Consider the following 21,498-nt stretch of genomic DNA (forward strand, 5'->3'; position numbering starts at 1 on the left):
TTGTGCAAAGTCTGTGGGGTGCAATGATGTCACCCAGAAGTGACGTCATCACACCAGGGATGCTCTAGGATTCATGGTAAAAAGTCTGTGGTACCATAGAGTTTTACTGTGAATACTAGAGTGTCCACAGTGCAATGACATCACTTCTGGGTGATGTCATTATGCAGGGCACACCATGCAATGATGGGGCTCTTTGGGGATGGGCATCCCCTGGTCGCCTGCTCCATACCAGTGGCTCCCAGTGGAAGCTTGGCAGCCCTAACTGATGCTGTCATTGTTATATTTTTCCTTATATAAATGTTTAACATGAAGTAACATGGATGTGTGATTCTTGAAATGTTGGATTTTTGTTGATCAGTTTTATTCTATTTAAATTGACTATTTGAATGGTTTTTTTAAACTAGAGAAGGGTGGACTTCATGTTTCTGGGAGCTGTTTGAAACTTTTGTTAAGAGTCTTTGAAGTTATTAGTCACAAAATAGCAGCTCAGGGCCACATGCAGAATAGCATCTTGAACAAAAGCTACAGCATTGTGGAGCAAGTCTGAAGTGCTTTTTTAACTGTTTTTCTGATGCAGTCTATTACCACGGCCTCAAATTGTAATTTGCCCTACAGGGGAGAAAATGTAGTTACATCAGTTTTTCTCTGCAAGAGGCAAATAGCAACTTTGATCAGGCAAAGCGACTCTGACATGCTCCAGAGTCAGGGTACATGTGTGCACACATGTAGGAGGAAGATGAGAGAAGAATGGGAAAGGGAACCAATTTTGTTGTTCTCCCATCCAGACCAAAGGTGTAGCCTGGATATGCTGCCTCTTTACTTTCACAAAACACAAGAGGGAAGCTGCTGCAGTAGAGTTAAGTTAAGCAAATGATTAAAGCAGTATGGGAGGTAGGGAGGAGAACTGCTTTTAATTGCTTGGAAAGTGACTTTCTGCCTACCCCTAAAGCTATTTTCAGAGGTTCATAACAGCAAAGCTTAGGTATACATTTTATACATACATACATAAAGCCATATAAGGCTTAAATGTCAAACCCTTTGCTTATGTTGTGGTTTGATACAAAGTTGAAAACATTTTTAGAGATTCTTAACTATTTTACATCACAACGGCAAAAGAATAATAGCTTTGAATTGTGACTGAAGAATAATTATAAACTGATTACGATGTGTTTATTTAGGAAACAAGCACTGGAAGTGTAAGTAGTTTTGATGGCTGCAGCAGCCCATGTCCCAGCACCCCCATTGAACAGAAGTATCACAGGCAACATTCCAACTCAAATAACACTGGGGAGACAGCAATGAACTGGAAATTAATTCCTATAACAGGTAAGTAACATAACTTTATAAATAGATCTCATATCTAAATCTTCCAGAGACCCTATTTTGATGAAGATTGAGGGATGAGAATGTTTAATTAATCTTATCCTGAAGATACCAATTTTTTAATGGAACGTTTTGAACTTTATGTTCTGCAAATGCACCCATGTTGGGTTTTACTTAAGCAGTTGTACATTATCTATTCAGTTTACATCTGCTAAATTGCTAGAGTTTTCATATTCATTGCATCTGACTGGAAGTAGATGCATTGAATTCTTAATAAAGTTGATGCCATCTAGCAGAAAGGCATTGCAGTCCTGAGGAACACATGTACTGAGGAAAAGCTGGGACATTGCATAAGAAATCTAGAGATTTATAAAATGTGTAAGTAGTCTCTCAACATGGAAAGACATTTTCTTTATGATTGAAGTTGGGCAAAGCTTTTACTGCACCTTGATCAAAACTTGATAGAGGCCATCAAGGGCTAGGTGAAACTGCTTCTGAGGCTGTATTTCATCAAAGGCTTGCCAGTTGGCCATTCTTAATCAAAGTAAGATATAATGCAACTTTTCTGGGCTATCTCTATGATTAAACAGCTCAGTAATTTGAAGAATGAAATGAGCCTTGTTGAGCAAATAGTATTACTGCATCTTACTAGGAACATCTTAACTGTTTTACTAAAAAGCTAAGAAAAAAGTACTTCATCCTTTTGTCAGTGGTCTTCTTGAGTTCTTCAGTAGTTTGTTTTGGATTTTTTTTTAAAAAGCTGCAGACCTGTGTGGGAGCATTTTTAGAAGGATGTTTGGCAGGGGGTAGGGGTGAATGCTCATGAGGCTAGTCTTATAGAATTCATTTTACTGTGGCTTGTCCAGTGGAATGTCTCTTATTGATCCTTCTTATTAACTCTTTTGATATCTTCTGGCCTACAAAATGTTCTGCTAATGTATAGAGACATATTTGTTTTATTAAACAGCATCTAGCCATTTCTTGACCTACTTGATTTTGGTGGTTTTTCATATTCATCAGTATGGACTCTGAGGAAGGTGGTTCTATCTATATCATACTTGGTTTATGCTGTGTGTGTGTGCATGTTTCCCCCCTTTGGGGAATATGGAGTCTTTGAAATAACATGTGTGTGGAAGCAGCAGTGGCAGGGTTAGGTAGCTCAAATCTTAGAACACCAACAATGTTTAATGTGGGATTTCCCAATCTGCTCTCTTTTGCAGTTTTAATATTCTTAGTGAACCTGGAATTAGTCTCTTGAATCAAAAGGAGATTCTGTAATATCCAGATCTACTTGAAAATAATAGCAGTTTTTAATACACTTTATAGAGGGCTATCAATTTTTAAATTGGTGTTGTAACACAAAAGTGTGAGAGGATTTTACATTATACATACTAAGAGAATCTAAACTTGCTAACTGCTGCTCTCCCTCAGGAGGGGCAGGAAGAGTTCCTGAGGAGCAACTGAGAGAACATGGAGATAACCAAACAGGTGAGAAGGATGGCCTTTATTGCCTATGCCATTGCTGTCCAGATAGCTGAGAAGAAATATTCTTCTGGCAAGAGACCGTAGTTTTCCATATAGTTGTGAAAATTAATCCACTGAAGCAAGAAATACTAAGACCTGAGATATAAAGGCCCAGTTATGACAGCCTATGTAGTTGTGTGTCAGTCTTACAAGTAAATTATATATATGTTCAATAATATCATAGAATTCCATGTTCATAGGCCAAATTTGGAAAAGCATCTGAAGACAAGGGAAAGCTGGCTTTTCCAAATGCATAAAAATCTCATTGCATTAGTCTAATAAAAGACTACTGTACCTTTGTGGGCATTCACTGTAAATGAAAAAGCTGCTGTTGAATACCCAAGGCCGTTTTTGAAGTGTATTTGTGTATACACATATTAATATTAAAGTATGAACGCACATTTCATATGCACATGTGTAATTTTGTGATTCTAGAGTCTTTAAGAAGAATTGATGATTTATACCCCACCCTTCTCTCTGAATCAGAGACTCAGAGCAGCTTACAATCTCCTTTATCTTCTTCCTCCACAACAGACACCCTGTGAGGTGGGTGGGGCTGTGAGAGCTTTCAAGGACAATTCCTACGAGAGCTATGGCTAACCCAAGGCCATTCCAGCAGCTGCAAGTGGAAGAGTGGGGAGTCAAACCTGGTTCTCCCAGATAAGAGTCCACGCACTTAACCACTAGACCAAACTGGTTCTCTTTAAGTCATAGCATCTCTTGAAACTTTACAAGAAAATGACTGAAACCTTCATAGTGGCATGTAAATACAAACTTATTCCCCCCCCCCCCCCCCAAATTCTGTGGCCAAGGACAACTTGGAAGCAGTTGATGCAGTTCATATCTGTTGTTCCAGGTTATGGTTTTACCTGCAAGTCCTAATAGTGATATCATTGCAGTATAGTCTTGTCCCTTTTTTATTTGATAAAGTAGACTGGAGCACTTACTTGCAAGTAGATCAGCTGCTGTAGTACATCTACAAGTTTGGGAGCAGTTCTGGTTTGAACGGGCACTTCAGCAGTTTGAAGTGGTAGACTACCTCACTGCCCACAAAAGGGGTTATCTAAGCATATGAACATATGAAGCTGCCTTATACTGAATCATACCCTCAGTCCATCAAAGTCAGTATTGTCTACTCAGACTGGCAGCGGCTCTCCATAGTCTCAAGCTGAAGTTTTAATGCCTATTTGCCTGGACCCTTTTTAGTTGGAGATGCCAGGGATTGAACCTGGGACCTTCTGATTACCAAGCAGATGCTCTACCACTGAGCCACCGAACCTCCCAGGGGAATGCCCTATCTTAATTTGTCAAAGGGATGTGACAGACAAGAAGACATGAAAGGGGTGCAATAGTACCGAGAGCCCAGTATTGTTAGGAGATTAATTACTAGCATATTAATAACTATAAATAATGGCTATCATAAGACAAATTTCTGTGACTCCTCACAAATGGCAACATTATGATTATCATCCTTTATTTAATCTAGGATGGGGTAAGAGCTGAAGGTCTGTAATATAATTTGTATTTATAATTGCAGAAATGACAATTTTTCAATTGCAAACTGTTCAAGGGTACTTTATCACTGTAGTAGGTTTCAAAACCATATGAACAGTAACCAGCGTGCGCAAAGAGCTTTATACACCTTACCTGTTACATCCTCAATAGGGTTATTTCCATTTTACAAACAGGTAGCTGAGCTGAAATACAGCAGCTTGTTCAAGGCTGACTAGTAAAGCCAGAATCCAGATCTGACTTCAGCATTAGTTCAGATCTTAGGCAATGTTCCCTCTAAGCTGTGGAGTTTTGTGAGCAAAAATTCTACTTTGTGAGTTACTGGCAATAAAGTTGTGAGCTACTGCATAAATTTGTTTGCTCTAGGGACATTTTTCCTGAGCTGAGACAAAAATTTGTGAGCTAGTTCTCACTAACTCAACTTAGAGGGAACACTGGTCTTAGGTATTCTGTTAGTCTGTAATTGTAATGAAATATCAACTCATGGAGAAATTTTTTCACGTGCCATTGTGCTTAGAAATTTGTCTTAAGTTATGCTTATTTATCTGGTATTTTTCTAGATTGGGTTTTTTGGTATAAGATGCATAGCAAAACAGCCTTATTAGCCAATATTTTCCCTACCTATCTTTTTTTGACAGTTATGCTGAGGGTTGTCTTCCAATGCAGACATTAGGAGTAGAAGGCGGATGCTGGTCTTAAACATAAGAACATAAGAGAAGCCATGTTGGATCAGGCCAATGGCCCATCCAGAACAACACTGTGTGTCACACAGTGGCCAAAAACCCCAGACACAATCAGGGCCCAAGCACTAGAAGCCCTCCCACTTTGCCCCCCCAGCACCAAGAATACAGAGCATCACTGCTCCAGACAGAGAGTTCCAACAATACTGTGACTAATAGCCTAGCCACTGATGGACCCTTGCCCGTAGCCAGAAAATTTTGGGTGGAGGGGCCCAGGAACTGAAAAATTTGGTGGGGGACCTGTGGGGCTTGGCTGCTTCTTCCCTCCAGCAGCCAGCCCGCCTGGCCCCAGCTCATTCTTGCACTCTCTCTCTGGCTGTTGCTTTCTCACTCTCCTGCTTTCTGTGTCTCTGCCGCTGTCCACTGTCCCCCTTTCTCTTGCAGTGCCGTTCTTTCTCTCTTGCTCCACCAATCTCTTACTCTGTCCTCCATCTTTCGTACTGCCAATTTCTCTCTCTCCCCGCCGCTGTCCCCCTGTCTCTCTCTGCCGCTGTCCTCCTGTCTTTTGAGCTGCCGTTCTCTCTCTCTCTGCCACTTTCCCCCTCACTGGTCCTGGAGGCACTACATAGCGAAGGGGCGGTTTAATAGAGCGGCCGCCCCCCCCCCCTGTAGCTACAGGCCTGGATGGACCTCTGCTCCATATGTTTATCCAATCCCCTCTTGAAGCTATCTATGCTTTGCAGCTGCTGCCACCCCCTGTGGCAGTGAATTCCACCTTATTTTCCACCTTCATTTAGTAGCTATATTTTTGGGCATTGAAAAGGTGATGCTAGGGGTTGGGTGGCGCAGAGTGTTAAAGCTGTAGTACTGCAGTCCTAAACTCTGCTCATGACCTGAGTTCGATCCCGGCAGAAGCTGGGTTCAGGTATCCAGCTCAGGTTGACTCAGCCTTCCATCCTTCCGTGGTCAGTAAAATGAGTTCCCAGCTTGCTGGGAGGAAAGTGTAGATGACTGGGGAAGGCAATGGCAAACTACCCTGCAAAAAGTCTGCCATGAAAACATTGTGAAAGCAGCATCACCCCAGAGTCGGAAACAACTGGTGCTTTACCTTTGGGGACTGGGGGGGGGGGGGAGTTTGTGGACTAGAAGCCTTGCAAAGTAGGTGGTATAGTGAGGAAGAAGCAGTCAAAGTGCCCTTCCTATCTCTTCAAATAACAAAGTTTCTATTGCCAGCAGAAAGATTCTTGTTCAGGAAGAAAGAAAGTAGACACAGGTCAACTCTGCATCTTTAAGTTAGAATATGTGTTTAGTTGATATCAGGATAATGGTTCCTAGAAGTGCCAATAATTTAAACTTACTTTTTTCCCAGGTATGTTAATTGCAACAAGGAATTTGTGTATCCAGATGAATAAACAGTATGTAGTCTGTGATCTGTACATCTCCATGCATGTCTTTTAGGACTCTGCAACAGAAGTAAAAAAGTGTGCATTTATTTGGCACATGCACTTATTTTGTATATCTCATGTGTAACATGTAAGCTTTATGCCCTCTCAAATAGACAGTGTAGAATGTTATATTCCTCCGCTATAAACTGGGGTGGGGGCATGGGTTAGTGGTAGAGTATTTGCTTTGCATGCACAAAACCCCAGGTTCAATCCCCATAATCACCATTTAAAAGTATCAGTAGGTGATGTGAAAGACCTCTGTCTGAGACCCTAGAGAGCCACAGCCTGTCAGAGTAGACAACAGTGTCATGTATCAATGATCTTGATACACAAGGTAGCAATGCTTATATTTCAGGTAAAATCTTAAGGTAACATGGCTAACCATCTAACACAACTTTTATTAAAAAACAGAAAGCAGGTCTTTGCTAGGAAGCTAAAAATATATCAGCTTGAGCTAAGTGACATCACTAAGGAATGCCAGCATCTGGCAAGGGAAAAGAGAATGTGGGACTGAACTGGGTGAAGGCTGAGCGAATGGATCACAGGCAAACTGAATGTCTGGCGGACTGTTTTAAGGAACTGGAACTAGACAGCCCCAGACCACAGGAACAAGAAAATAGAAAAAGTTTATGAGAAGCCGTATGTTTTAATGTGTGTCTGCTGGGCAGTGATATGCCAGGAAAATGGAACCTATGTCATACCAGACATCTGTGCATGTCTGAGGATTGCTCACAGCAGTGTATAAAAACTGAGTGTAGAGAAACCAGCTTCAGATTTCTGGGGTCTTGGCTACCTGGAGTCTCCTTTTATTGCAATAAAAGTTCTGTCTACTAATAGAATTTCACTGATTGTGTCCGATATTGGGTGTTGGCATGCAAGGTAACAAGCCCATTTGGCTAACAATCTGATCCAGTATAGGACAGTTCTTTGTGTTCAAATTTTGCTGTTAACACATTGTATATTACTCATTAAACCCATGGTTTCTAATGTGGCAAACACCAATATGTGTTTTTGGAGACCACTTACTGCTTGAGTGTTGAGATAAAATCCAAAGTGTCTTCAGTGGATGGGGTGAGGGAAACAGGGAGGTTTGGTCTGTTCCTGCCAGCTGACAGATTAACAAAGTACTGAACATAACATGGAAATGAGAAGAACTGCACACCACAAGTGTGAGTGAGAGAAGCTAAGCACACCCCATCCAGAACAGCTTCACAGTATTTACTACAGAAGGAAGCTTGCCTTCCTTATTCCAGGAGTGTGTGTGTGTGTGTGCGTCTGAGAATGGGATGGAGATTGATCCCTGCCTTTGAAAGGATTCCATTCTAAACACGATATGCCTGTTGGCTGAATTTGCTTTTGTTTTCTGGCCCTGCAAGAGTGCATGAGCCCTGAGCAAGTGCAGCAAACTTGCCTGCTTCTCTTTCTTACCCTCCTCCTAATATAAAGGACGGGAAGATGTGACCATGCCTAGCTATTCACTTTTTCTTAGATGGAATTGCCCATTCTCTATCTGTAGTCGAGTTATGGATGCTGTCTGTAGGTCCAGTTTCTTTAATGTATGGAAGGGAGATGAGGAGCAATCACTACTTGCCCTGCCCCATACAAACAGGGCAGCTGCCTCAGCTTCCTAATCTTCTATGAGTTGGAGAGAAGAAAAGGGATCTGTCCTCTATTTGTGTCTAGAAGGGGTGAGAAAAAGTTTCAGAAGAGTGTGGTGGGATGAGTAACCAGTCTTCCCTTGATTATTTTTAAGGCTAATCTTACAATTACAAAAGTGATACAGAGTAGAAGACTAGGCCCAAGCAAATAAATATGGCCTTCATTTTCATGAAGACATTTCTACTGATTTGTTTGTACAAATCTTAAATCTGCATGAATTTTCATATAAATGAACCAATTATGAAAGGTCATATTTTCTTTATGCTGCACATGTCACAGTAGGAACCATCTTAGTAGACTTTTCCTCTCTGTAATGTTGGAAGATTTTTGTAAGAACTTGTAGTTTCTTCCTACTTCCTGTCTTGTGCATGGGAGTCACCATTCCTCTCAGTTTTTTCCTTCCACACAGAGAAAGCAATGTAAATTAGGCTTTGCAGCATCTATTCCTTAATTCTATAATTTCTTTCTAGACTCTGTTATGAGATCTTCTTGTTTTCTGTTATGTTTCTTCATTTCTCCTAACTCTGCAGTCTTCCGGAGATCTATAAAAATAACCCAAAGCAGATTCTCGAGAGCTATTCCCTTTGTGGCAGCCATTTTATTGACTCTCCAGTGACAGTACCTTGACCCATTGCTGTCATGGAGACCTTTGGGTCAGATTCTGATGACTTTTTATCGGACAAGGAGCACAATGCCCTCCTTGCTGCCACTGACTGCAGAGGAGCCAAAAAGACCTTGGAAAGCTTGATCAGGTGTCCCCAAGGAGCCTACTCCTATGTAAGGCAAAAAAGCTTATTAAAAAACAGTTTTTGTAGTACACTGCGGAAGGCTGTGATCTCACACAACGCTGGCAGCTGATATAGCTTCCTTGGTATGCCCTAGTGGCAAATCTTCCACAATGCATCCCTGCTCCATGAGCCCTGCAGAGGCTGTGGAGGGGTGGCCAAACTACAGCTCAGGAGCCACATGTGGCTGTTTCACACATATTGTTTGGCTCTCAAAGCACCCACCACCCTGTCAGCTAGCTTGAAGAAGGCATTTCTCTCTTTAAATCACTTCTCTAAGCCAAGCCAGTCAGTGGCTTGGAGAATGCATTTAAAGTTGCTTTCTTTTCACCTTTCCCTTCCCCATCTATTTTCCTACCTACCTACCTCTGACATTCATATCACATCTGATATTTATTCTATTTGGCTCTTATTTTAAGCAAGTTTGACTATCCCTGGTTTAGACAGATGAGTGTTACAGGGCCTTCTTCCCCTTCTCCTGAGGGAGAAGTAGTTAAAATTGCAGACTACAGGTAGAGCCCCATGGCCTACCAAGGCAGCACAAAAAGGGGTGATCAGAAAAAGGCAAAGAGAGCACACCTTCAGGTGAGAGTACTTGGTCTCTGATAGCAAATTAAATGAGAAGGAGGAGGTAAAATTTTGTTAGATGAGGAGGAAGTAGAAATTGAAATTCCATTGCAGTCCATTAGGTTCTTTAGGAACAAGGATTTTCAATACCTTTTGTCTAAAACCATAACAGCATTGGAGCTTCAGGAGGTTCCTTCAGGGGATGACCAGCCTCAGTCTTCCTCCACTTTCAAGGTTGAGTGAGCAAATACGTGTGATGAACAAACAGTACCCAGGGTTCATCAAAAATCTGTATGTGTTACCATCATTCACAAATGACTTGTTACATGTTCCCCTTGTGAATGTCTTTGTTACAGCACTACTATCCTTTGGATTGTTGTCAGAGTACGGACAAGGCAATATTAGAGACAATTTAGATAAGAAAGCGAATTTTGCTTTGAGGAAAGCCCATGAGGCCATAGCTATGACTATTAGACCATCAATAGCCATTTCACTAGTTTCTAAAGCCTCTATAGTCTGCGCATGACAAATCATTCAGCTTATTCCAGATAATTTACTATTTGATGGAAGGAGCCAACAGGTTCTTAAAAGCAGTCTCTTTCTTAAATGATGTAGCCCTTGATCACATGATCTTTCCATCTAGAGCTATGTCCTCTGCTGTAGCATCAAGGAGGACCTTGTGGCTTAAAGCATGACAAGCAGACTACCAGTTGAAAGCTATAGTCACTGCATACCCCTTTCAAGAAGACAGACTCTTCAGCAAGTCCTTAGACAAAATCCTTGTTGAGACTAGGGACAAGAAGGCTTTCCACAAAACTCTACGAAATTATAAGAGGTGCTTTGGGAATTCTTCCTTTCATTCCCAGCATACGCTCCCTAGATTTTGACAAGACAGCAGAAGAGGTTCCTGTGGAAGTTTGAGCTAGTCCCTTCAACCCAAGATTTTGGCATACACTCTCCCCCCCCCCCCCAAGGATTACTGCACTCATCATACACCAACTGTGATCATACACTGTGATCCTGGACCCACAGAATATAAAACTGGCTTCATCTAAATCTAAAGTCTCCTCAGGCACTGCCCCAGCTTCATGGAATGCCTTCCCAGCTGAGATCCTGGGCGCTCTGGGTAAAATACACTAAAACAGTTCCACAAGGACTGCAAAATGAATTGTTCCACCAAGCTTACATCTGAGGGCTATGGAAAATTCCATCTAAATTAGGCCTCTCGTTTTCTCAGCCCTTACCCCTCCATTTGATATGGTATTATTGTAACCATCCAGAGAGGTATGACAGTCTTGTGCCATAAGAGTATTAGACTTAATACTATATTGTTCAATCTCAAAATGTTTAATTTATTTTCTGATTCGTTATTGATTATAATGTGATGAAATGAATGAACCAGCTTGGTAATCACGTCACTGTTGTCTGTATGTGAACTGTGGTACTTGAGCAATGTGGACAAAAGTAACCATCTTTTTTTGTCTATGATGCATCTCAGTTTTCGGTGGATGTGCAAATGGCTTAAGGTGCTTAAAAGCTGGTTTTATGTTGAATTACATGAGTAATAATAGTCAGGGGATACAAATTGACAGAGTTAAAATACACTTGAAAAGTTATCTTCTCCTGTTTTGATTTCTTCTTAATACTCAAGTACCACTCAAGTCTTTCATTTCAGATACAGGTATTCAGACTGAAATTTTGCCACTGCTCTTTTCAGCAATTTAATATAAAACCAAAAGTGTGTTCACATGGAATAAGCCTTTGGTTTTATAAAAATGTATGATTTGTATGTTTTCTTTGCACTCCAGTATTAATCACTGTTGTCAGCTGAGCATGTTGTGTAGGCACTGCATATCTATCTGTTGATGGGTGGCCAGTCCGACTCCTCCCCAGAAGACCTGACCATGGCACTTCAAGCTGTGGCAGGGTGGCTCAGGCTGAGTCAGCTTGAAATTGAATCCGATGAAGACAGAGGTCCTGTACCTAAGTCATGGCGGTCTAGGAACTGAGGTCTTATTACCCATCTTTGATGGGGCGCGACTTACACCAGCGCCCAAGGTTAAAAGCCTAGGGGTGCTCCTGGATCCCTCTATAAATATGGAGGCCCAGGTGGCAGCCACCGCCAAATCAGCCTTTTATCACCTTCAGCTGATAAGGCAGTTGGTCCCCTGCCTCGAACGCAACGACTTAGCAGCAGTGATCCACACTACGGTCACCTCAAGGTTGGATTACTGCAATGCCCTCTACATGGGGCTGCCCTTGTCCCAAACCCAGAAGCTTTAACTAGTGCAGAATGCGGCAGCCAGGTTGCTATTAGGCCTTCCTTATGGGAGCATATTCAACCTGGGCTGAAAGCGTTGCATACTGGGTTCGTTTCAAGGTTTTGGTCCTTATCTTTAAGGCCCTATATGGCCAGGAACCTGCATACCTTAGGGACTGCCTTTCCCCACATGTTCCCCAGAGAGCACTTCATTCTGGGTCGCAAAATCTCCTCTCAATCCCCGGCCCTAAAGAGGCCAGGCTCATGACAACTAGAGCCAGGGCCTTCTCTATAGTGGCCCCACACTGGTGGAATGAGTTGCCAGAAGAAGTTAGGGCCCTGCGAGAGCTCATACAGTTCCGCAGGACCTGTAAAATGGCACTCTTCCACCAGGCATTTGCAAACTAGACTGCTGGCCACTACAGTTCTCAGGAAACATCTGGGCCACCTCTTGCAAGCCGTTCTATAGCAGCAGCGGAAAGGACCATCTAAGACTCACGAATAGAGAGCATAAATCTGAATGTAAGAGCATAGCATCTAAATGTTAATCTTCATGTTTTTAAATTGTTTTATAGTTTTTATGCCCTATTATATGTTTATACCCATGCATATGCATGAGCGTGTAAGCTGCCCTGAACTTGGTTCGGCAGGAAGGGCGGGATATAAATGGAACTAAATAAATACCTAATGTTAAAACATGTAAAGGAGAAGCCTCTTGATCACGATTTTCTTAAATCTTAACAATTGTTAACAAGTATGAGTAATTTGTAGTTAGAATCAGTTTACTTTTCTTATAGTAATACAGTAACTAGAAAGTTCTGCATAGTTTGAAGTTCTGTGTTATAGTCAGGGCTTTTTTTGAGCAGGAACACACAAGAATGCAGTTCTGGCTGGCTTGGTATCAGGGGGTCTGGCTTAATATGCAAATGAGTTCCTGGTTATAGTAACAATAGTGTTAGAAGTATAGTTTCATGTTAAATCATCAATATTACACAAACTATGGCAACAAAAACATTTTTGTGGGCAGTGTTTCAAGGATGTTGGGTTTTTCATTTAATGAAGTTTTTCCTGAAGTTTTTCCGTTAAATCTAAAAACATGACAGTAGCATTGTAATCCACATAAAAAAGGAAATGATAAGATGAACCTTGCATAACCATCACCAATAACTCCCCCCTCCAGTGTTTTGTGCCACAGCAACCATGGCAACTGTCACAGTTTGGCAGGTGGGGCAAAGCTATGCAGCCCTCTTTACCATAATAAATACCTTGCTACTATAGAGCAAGCTCTCTCCTTGATTCCAAGGCAGTTCAAATAGACACTACAATGTTTTATATGAGGATGTATTCCTTCCTCCAACATCATTGTCAGATCTTAAAAATGGAGAAGTTTTAGCTGTTGTATTCTTATCCAACAAGGTTTACATCTTGTTTACACATACTTCTTACTTAGCTATAGTCAGTATTTACTGCACTGCAATGTTATTTACATCTTTGTTCCTTTGCACTCTTGTTTGTTTTTTGTATTGGAAAACTCCAATAAAATGTTAATTACAAAAAAATGGAGAAGTTTTAGGAGTGTTGTAATAGCCTTAGGAGCTGGGTCCAAGAAGTTATCTAAGGACACCAGCTGTACCCTTAAATCAGAACAGTGAACTGCTACTCTGGCAATGTCATTCATTTGACTGCAGAAAACCTTAACATTCAATATGTTTTGTGTGCTTTTGAAAGTTTTTGAAGGTCATTCAATATTGATTCTTCCTGTATAGGTTTAAAGTCTCCTGAAGAGCTGCTGGCTTATTCACCGCCAAAGGATGCTTTTCAAGATGATCCCCGAGTAATAAACAGGCAAAAAATGTCTGATTATCAATTTACTGAAAGCTCATATAACATACAACAGGGAATAGAAGATGGAATGTATACAGGTCAAGAGGAGAAACTTGAAGATCAACATGAGTTTGCAACAGACCACTGTTTGGCAGATAAGCACTGTATAAGTGGAATAATAGAAAAAGCAATATTAGATGAATACAAACACTTCACCAACAGGATTCAGGAGACTTTGCAACAGAAGAATATTATGTATGTAAGTGGCATATCCAAACCTGTCTTTTCAGCCAAGGAAAGGATAATGAGACTTTCACAATACATATGTTTTCAGGCATCAGACATTGCTGTCCAAGAATACATAGAAAGACTGAGCGAAAAGCTCAACAATGTTGCTTTATCTTCATATGGCATCCCTCGTGCACCATATACGTGCATTTCTAGAACAGCAAATGATTTTGTTATGAACACCGCATCGAATCTGTCTTCAGAAGAACCTGTGGCACCAGCACCTGCTGCCAATGATTTTGATACGGACCTGTTGCCGGAACCACTCGATAACAATGCAGTGGAAGATTCCAGCATTAATGAACAGAAGCCATTGGTGACTGTGGACACTGAAAAAGAACAGAGTCCAGTGAGAACTACTGTAGAGGCAAAACTGACAGCTGATGGAAATCTATCTAGTGTTGATCCTTTGCAACAGCCGGATAAGCCACAAAAGCCTGCAGATAATGTAAACGTTACAACTCAGCCAGCCCTGGCTGACTTAATAATCAACATAAAGCCGGAAGTGTTTGATAGCATTGTCAAAATAATCAAAGATGTACGAAAAAACACTGTGAAATTCTACATTCATGAAGAACAAGAGAGTACACTCTGTAAAGAAATAAAGGTATGATTTCTTTGAGATGTTAGCATGATATTGTGTTATTGATAACCTTGTTTACTAAGATATTTCTAGAGATTTTTTGGTTGAGCATAAATATAAGAGAAGTAAGCTAAACCACAATATGATATGATGGTAATAAGTGCAATAATTAAGACACACTGTTGCATAAGTATATTGATCCTTGTGTATTAAGTATGTTGCTGTGTGATATTTAATCAGCTCTTGTTCCTGCATTGTTATGTGTTTTCAAATTTCTTTATATGTAAATGAAATAATATGATTTATTAATTGTTTTGTTGGCTTAAACTTTTTGGTACTCTGTTTAGGAATATCTTATTAAACTAGGCAATACAGAATGCCATCCTGAACAGTTTTTAAGAAGAAGGGCTGACTTGGATAAACTACTTATAATTATCCAAAATGAAGATATTGCCGGTCAGATTCATAAGGTATGTGAAATTCATAACTTTCATTCATGTGCAGTTTTGTTACCAGTAAAGATTGTCAGTGGTGTTACCCAAACTGCCTCGCTCAATTCGGTTGGGGAATTTAGCTCAAGAGAGAGAGCTAGCAGAAAGAGGTAAACAGGGATCTTTCTACTGGTGTCTATGAGGGTCCATTTCAAAAGGAAAACTCTCAAATAACTGAGATGGGGGTGGGGGTTAGCAGGAATGCACAGGAACAGTTTCAGCTGGCTTGGTGCCTGGGGGTGTGTGGCCTAATATGCAAATGAGTTCCAGCTGGGACCAATTTAAAAAGAAATAGTTGCTTTATTTGAGGTATTGATTAAACATATACACAGAGCGCAATAAAATATCATACTCTGTCAAGGCTTACAGAGAAAGGGGTGAGTTCAGAGACATGTAAGAGATTTTTGAGGTAATGTTATCAGATGTGCAGGAGTCCATGAAGGAGATCAGGAATGGCCACCATACTATGGAGAGGGGGCAGATGAAACTCTGTAGTGGGCACATTTAGAGTCACACAGAGTTGGGCAGCATGTCTTATACCCTTTCAAGGGAGGGGTGTGTGAGGTTTCCCAGACCTTAAACAAAAGGTGTGGTGGTACCCTGATGGGGCACTTTCTGGATGTATCTGATAGATTGATGACTGGTATCAAAACTATTGTTTCCTTAGTAACCAGGACAATAGCTCAGGAGTATGGACATAAGTTACAGACATATCTACTTTTTCAGAGAGCAATCTTGTCAAAGAGGAAAGTCGTAAAAGTACTTTACAGTGTTAATGGTATGACTTAATTCAGTAACTGATATACAGAGCTAGCACTAACAAACAGTCTGCCCTAATTAATTCTTATTGTACTGTCTGATTATAATTATATATTCTCTTCAAATAGATACCCTGTTTAGTAACTCTGAAGAGGCTATCCTGTGTCAGTTTTGCTGGTGTTGATAGTCTGGATGATGTGAAAAATCATACTTATAATGAATTATTTGTTTCTGGTGGCTTCATTGTCTCTGATGAATCTGTTCTTAATCCAGAATTCATTACAGTTGGTAAGACTTTTTTTTAACATAGGCAAGTTCAGTGCTGGGAAAAGATTTGATTTCTTATGTTCAAGCATAACTTCAGGATCCTTAGGTAGCTGAGTACCATATGTTTGTTTGCTTTAAAAAGTTAATGGGTATATTTTTGGTTTATCACTGGAATTCTGCTGTGCAAGACAGGATGCTTTGTTACTAGAGTATAGTATCAGGATTGTTTTTGTCTGGAGTACAAAGCACCTGAAATCCAAATTCTGTACAGAAGTAAAAAATAATTTCCACAGGCATACCATCTTTATCACACAGTTTATTGGTCTTTATGATGAGTAGACTGGACTAAAGTCACTGAGCTGGATTTCTTCTGCTTATATTGTTTGCTTGACCCAGCCAGAGTATAAGATCTGACTTAGTGCTATCCAGAGCTAGCAGTAACAAAGTTTTCTCATAGCCTGGAATTTATGAGCCTACTTCATCTTCTGATTAATGTTTAACATTGGTCAGCATCATTGCACTGTGCCATTTTTTAAAGCAGATCATTGTGGGAGGAGGGCATTCCACATCAGGGGAAGGAGAAAATAATAGTGATACTGTAGCATACTCCCAGAAATCGGGAATATTACATCACCATTGAACATCTCAAGAGTTTGTGCAGATTTCAGTGGAAAGCTATAGATTTTTATATATGTGATGAAATGTGGTGTCTTAGCATCAGATTTTGAATTCATAAAATAGGAATCTGTGGTATTACCATTTCTAAGGATTGTCTAGTTCTAAATAACTACTTTTCTGAAAACCTTGTTTTCTTTAGAAGTATTAGTAATTATGCACAAATACAAAGATTCCTCTTAATAAACCAGCAGCAATATAGAGATGTGGGTATGGCCTATTAATAAAGTCAAAAATTCTAGATCAATACATTTTAAAAATTGCTTATGATAGGTGGACCTATGAATCACTATGAGCCCCTTTTGTAGTCCCATGTGGAGGGAAAGCCAGCAGAGCAACAGGCAGTTATTATGGCCACATCCGGAAAAGTGGGATGGGGTGAAAGGGCAGTTGGCGGGCCTGGCAGCGGAAGCAGTAGGAAAACCTTCCCAAGTGGACCTGTGGCCAGATCTGAATTGAGCTTGGGGGAGTGGTAAGGGAGTGGCCATTGGGGAGTTTAAAGTGCTCCATGCCACCCATCCCTTCTCATCTGGCTGTGTTGTCCACCCATCGCTCCCTTTGTATTAGTGCTAGATGGGAACAGGTTTGTAGAATTGGTAGTGTAATCCTGCTAGGGGTAGGGATACATTATAGGGAAGCATCGGGTGATGTTTTTTCTTTGTTTATCTGCTTCATTTTTTCACAACATTAAGACATGGGGTCAGATCCATTTTGGAAAATCTTCCTGCATGCTGTTTTCTTAGGTTATGGGAATCCCATTAAGGGATATTGGGGTGAGACTTCAAGGGGCATGCCCAGCTCAGTGCCAATGGGTTACCCTCATGCTTATGTGGCAGAGAGACCACTTAGTAGCAGTTGTCCTTGTGGAATTCAGAAACTTCATTCTATGGTTCTCCCACCCCTGCTGGGGTGGAATGGGCTGCATCGACTGCCAGATAGGAGGCATCCATTGGACCCATTTTGTGCCAAGGCTTCTTACTGCTGTAACAAATAAAAGTTATGGCTATTTTAGTTCACATGTATTCTGAAAAAATGTGTGTAATTGTGTTATTGTGGGTGGTTGTGAAGGGGCCCTTTGCCTTTGCTGAATTATCCCTCCAATAGGTGCTGGGACTGCAAATGTATTCTGCAGAAAATTCAGTTTCTCTGAATAAAATGTACTGCTTTAACTTGACACTTAGAGAAATAAGCTTAGGTTTAAGAAGTCTAAAAGATGCACTTCAATGTACTTTCTGTCTTGACAACCAGATAAGCTTGACAATTTTCTAAAATTCCTTGAAGAGATGAGTACTCCAGATGGAAAGTGGCAATGGAAAGTTCATTGTAAAATACAAAAAAAATTGAAAGAACTTGGAAGGTATGTGGTATTGTGCACAATTAAGTATTAAAATTGCACAAAATGGATATCTGTGAATTTAGGAAAGGGTCTGTTGATATATATTGTGCCTTTTTTCGCAGCCGCATCTATTTGTATTTGTTACTAGTTTTAAATACGGACATAAATTTTCCAGAAATGGAAAAAAATTTGATAGTGAAGAACTGCAGCTTGTTTTACCTTATTCTACTTAAGCAGATATTGTTTTTGCCACTTTAGAAAAAGGAAAAATAAGTTGAAAATAGAAACCATAAATCTTTTAGTAAATAAAATGAGAAATATTATTCAGACTTAGAAGATATTGGATTTATATCCCGCTCTATATTCTGAATCTCAGAGTCTCAAAGCAGTCACAATCTCCTTTACCTCCACCCCCCCCCCCCACAACAGACACCCTGTGAGGTAGGCGGGACTGAGACCTCTTACAGCAGCTGCCCTTTCAAGGACAACCCCTACGGGGAACTATGGCTGGCCCAAGGCCATTCCAGCAGCTGCAAGTGGAGGAGTGGGGAATCAAACCTGGTTCTCCCAGATAAGAGTCCATGCACTTAACCACTACACCAAACTCCCTCTCAACCAGTCTTCATACACTCATAGTATTGAAATACTATTGTTAGATTTGGAAACTTAATTAAACTTCACATCTTGGAAAATGTAAACATGAATTATTTTTTAAGTGGTATCATGTTCATTTCTAAAAGAAATTTGATTTTAATATGTGATAGTTTATGCTGTCTTTGAGCACCTCCAGGTGCCTTTGGTGGAAACAGGTTGGCAGTCATTTGAATAATAATGCTGTAGATTGTTTATTGGTCAAATTTCATACAAATACTCGAAAGCATTTTGAGTAAGTGGGGTCTTGTGTCTTTTAAAAAGCATTGTACTCCTTTCCAAAGAGAAAGTATTTCAGTCTTTCCAGTTTAAAAAAATTGAAACATGGTTCCTGGGTAGGGGGGGAAATAGGTCCTTTGCCCTCCTGGGGGGCTTCAGTCTCTAGTTTTGATTTGTTTCATGCTTAAAAACCTCCTTTGTCTTGGCCCATCTCATACCTCCCTTGCATTAAAAAAGAACCCTCCTAAGAGTACAGGATTTTCTATAAAGTTTTACGCATCCATAGAGATTTACTGTCTTTTTCTGCCCGTTAATTCTCTCCAAGGCTGTATTGTGAATCTCTGGTTGTACTGTGCAAAGCTGTACCATACAAGTAAGTATTCATTTAAAAATGAGACCTAGGGTGTTATTTGTGGCCTTGCTTTCTCTGTACGTAGTAAAAGCCTATTAATGTTATATAAGATGTTTGTATTAAGGTGTTCTTTGGCCTCATTACAGAAATTGCCTCCTATTTTTAAAGAGTAAGATTCCTTGCTTTTTTTTTCCAGAATAAGTGCAAATGCAAATGCAAATGCCTTGCTGACACTTCTGAATGCTTATCAAAAGAAGCACATGGTTGAGATCCTGTCATATCATAACTGTGATTCTCAGACTAGAAATGCTCCAGAATTGGACTGTCTAATCAATCTTCAGGCTCAGAATTTGCAACAAAGGCACATTGTCTTCCTTACAGGTAGAAATCATTATTGGGATTGCCCTTCTTTTAAAAAATTGTTTGGGGTTGGTATATACCAAATAATCTTTTTGTTTTCTTTACTTAGAAAAGACTGTTCAAGCATTTGGAAGTTACACTGAGAATGGAATAGTGGTCACTACAATTGCTAACTTCATGCATAACTTTAAAAGCCTTGTTGGCTACCATAACTCAATTACTGAAGAAAACAGCCTTCCTCCACCTGTTGATCATGACAGACAATCAGGTACTACATGTTTTATTTAATTTGCTCACATACAGATAGCTAGAAGTAGGGAAAATGTAGTGTGTCAACTATAAATAAAAAGATGAGACAGACTATAATTTAAATACTATAAAGAGGAAAGGGTGCTATGTAATATCTTAGAATTTAGAAATGGTCTAATAGAGGTATCCAAGAAGTTTCCGTAAGTTGTAGGAGGTTAATTATAAATATACTGGAGATAAGATTTGGAAGTGTTTAGCAGCGAGTGAGGGTGTCAGTAATTGTATTCAGTAATTTTCATATCAAATACTGACCTCCTGTATAACTTTAGATGCTGTTTTGACATTAACTCCTTTGGAGCTGGAAGTTGGGGTTTCCCAACAGTAAGCATGAACCCATTTCGCAGAAGCTTTTAGCATCGGAATATCCGGACGTTCACACAGAGGGTTAAGTGTGTGTTGAGTAAGTGAACAAAAATGACAGAAGACGAGCCGTTAAGTGATATGCGACTTTCAAACCTGAAGCCTAACACTGTGTGAGTAGTGCGTAGTATTTTTAAACAAGTTTTTTATTTCAATAGAGTAGGATTTCTCTCTTCTTAATGTAGTTCTTGTAGAAAACGATGAGAAGGATGAGGAAGACATGTCTTTGGATTCAGGGGATGAAGCGTCCCAAATAGAAGTTTGCAATGATGTCTCAAAGCATGATTCCCATTTGGAAGCTTTGCGGACAGAGACCAAAGGATCACATGGAGCAGACTGCCAGCAGAACTCTCAGCTTGATACACAGCTGTCTGCTGAAGGACACATCCTTGTGACAGAAAAGACTTCTAAAATGGATGTGCAAGACATACAACCAGTTACTCCAGTGTCTACAACATGCTCTACAGAAGGAGAAAAAAACAATGCAGCTGAACAAGTTCCTTTCAGTAACTTTCAGATTTACAATAGACAATTAAGTGTGTCCCATCAGTTCAGTCACTTTAATGTTCTTACTCACCAGACATTTCTAGGAGCAACGTATCCAATATCAACAAGTCGAAACCAAGAAAGTGGAAATTACTTCTTGACTGCTTACAGCCAGAACATGGATATGGACCAGTCTTCATCTCCCAGTAATTGGAATGTCAGCTGTGATTCTTCCAGGCCGCATTCAAAACAGAATTAAGCAACGCTAAAAAATTTTTATAAGTTGTTGTGAATTTTCTGTTACTAAAAAAAGTGATCTAACAGTTTCTATTCTCTGATCAAAACATTTCCTGTCTCTCTTCTCAATTGGTTGTTCTGTCTTATTTAAATCATGATGGCCTGTACCAGTTGAAGCACCTGGAGTTTGAAATAAATATATATTTTTTAACATTTATTGTACTTGAATGAACTTGTTTGTTGGCACTTCTGAGTTTTTACATTTTGTATTTGACCTGTAATTAAGACTTCTATTTGAAGTCTGTTTTAATGTAAACAATATTGGCCCTGAAACATATGTGAAACGCCAAGACTGTTTTAATGGCAACATGTAACAGGATAGCCAAACCACTTTTTCTTCATCAAAGCTGTTATGTATGTATTTGACAGTTTTGTACCAAAAGCTTTACATTTTAGTTTGTTTAGCAAATATCCTGGATTTTGGGCAGTATACCTCAGTTAGAACAACCAGTGAATGGTGCAGTTCCATTTTGAAAATAAAATTAT

At 40.0% G+C, this 21,498-nt stretch overlaps 1 protein-coding gene across 4 annotated transcripts in view; it reads left to right on the plus strand.

The window, feature by feature from the left end:
• TASOR (transcription activation suppressor) overlaps nucleotides 1-21,169 on the plus strand; it is an 82,218-nt gene extending 61,049 nt beyond the window's left edge. Inside the window, exons 16-24 of one of the 4 annotated variants that reach the window (XM_060239742.1) lie at nucleotides 1,179-1,326; nucleotides 2,755-2,811; nucleotides 13,522-14,474; nucleotides 14,798-14,920; nucleotides 15,829-15,988; nucleotides 17,891-17,999; nucleotides 19,397-19,581; nucleotides 19,670-19,828; nucleotides 20,415-21,169. In XM_060239742.1, the coding sequence (XP_060095725.1) occupies nucleotides 1,179-1,326; nucleotides 2,755-2,811; nucleotides 13,522-14,474; nucleotides 14,798-14,920; nucleotides 15,829-15,988; nucleotides 17,891-17,999; nucleotides 19,397-19,581; nucleotides 19,670-19,828; nucleotides 20,415-20,974 (2,454 nt within the window). In that variant the 3' untranslated portion in view covers nucleotides 20,975-21,169. Of the gene's footprint in view, nucleotides 1-1,178; nucleotides 1,327-2,754; nucleotides 2,812-13,521; nucleotides 14,475-14,797; nucleotides 14,921-15,828; nucleotides 15,989-17,890; nucleotides 18,000-19,396; nucleotides 19,582-19,669; nucleotides 19,829-20,138 lie in introns of all 4 variants that reach the window. The other 3 variants (XM_060239744.1, XM_060239745.1, XM_060239743.1) reach the window with 3 other exon arrangements.
• Nucleotides 21,170-21,498: the final 329 nt, after the last annotated feature.

This window comes from Heteronotia binoei, chromosome 5, assembly GCF_032191835.1.
Source record: "Heteronotia binoei isolate CCM8104 ecotype False Entrance Well chromosome 5, APGP_CSIRO_Hbin_v1, whole genome shotgun sequence".
NCBI classification, from domain to species: Eukaryota; Metazoa; Chordata; class Lepidosauria; order Squamata; family Gekkonidae; genus Heteronotia; species Heteronotia binoei.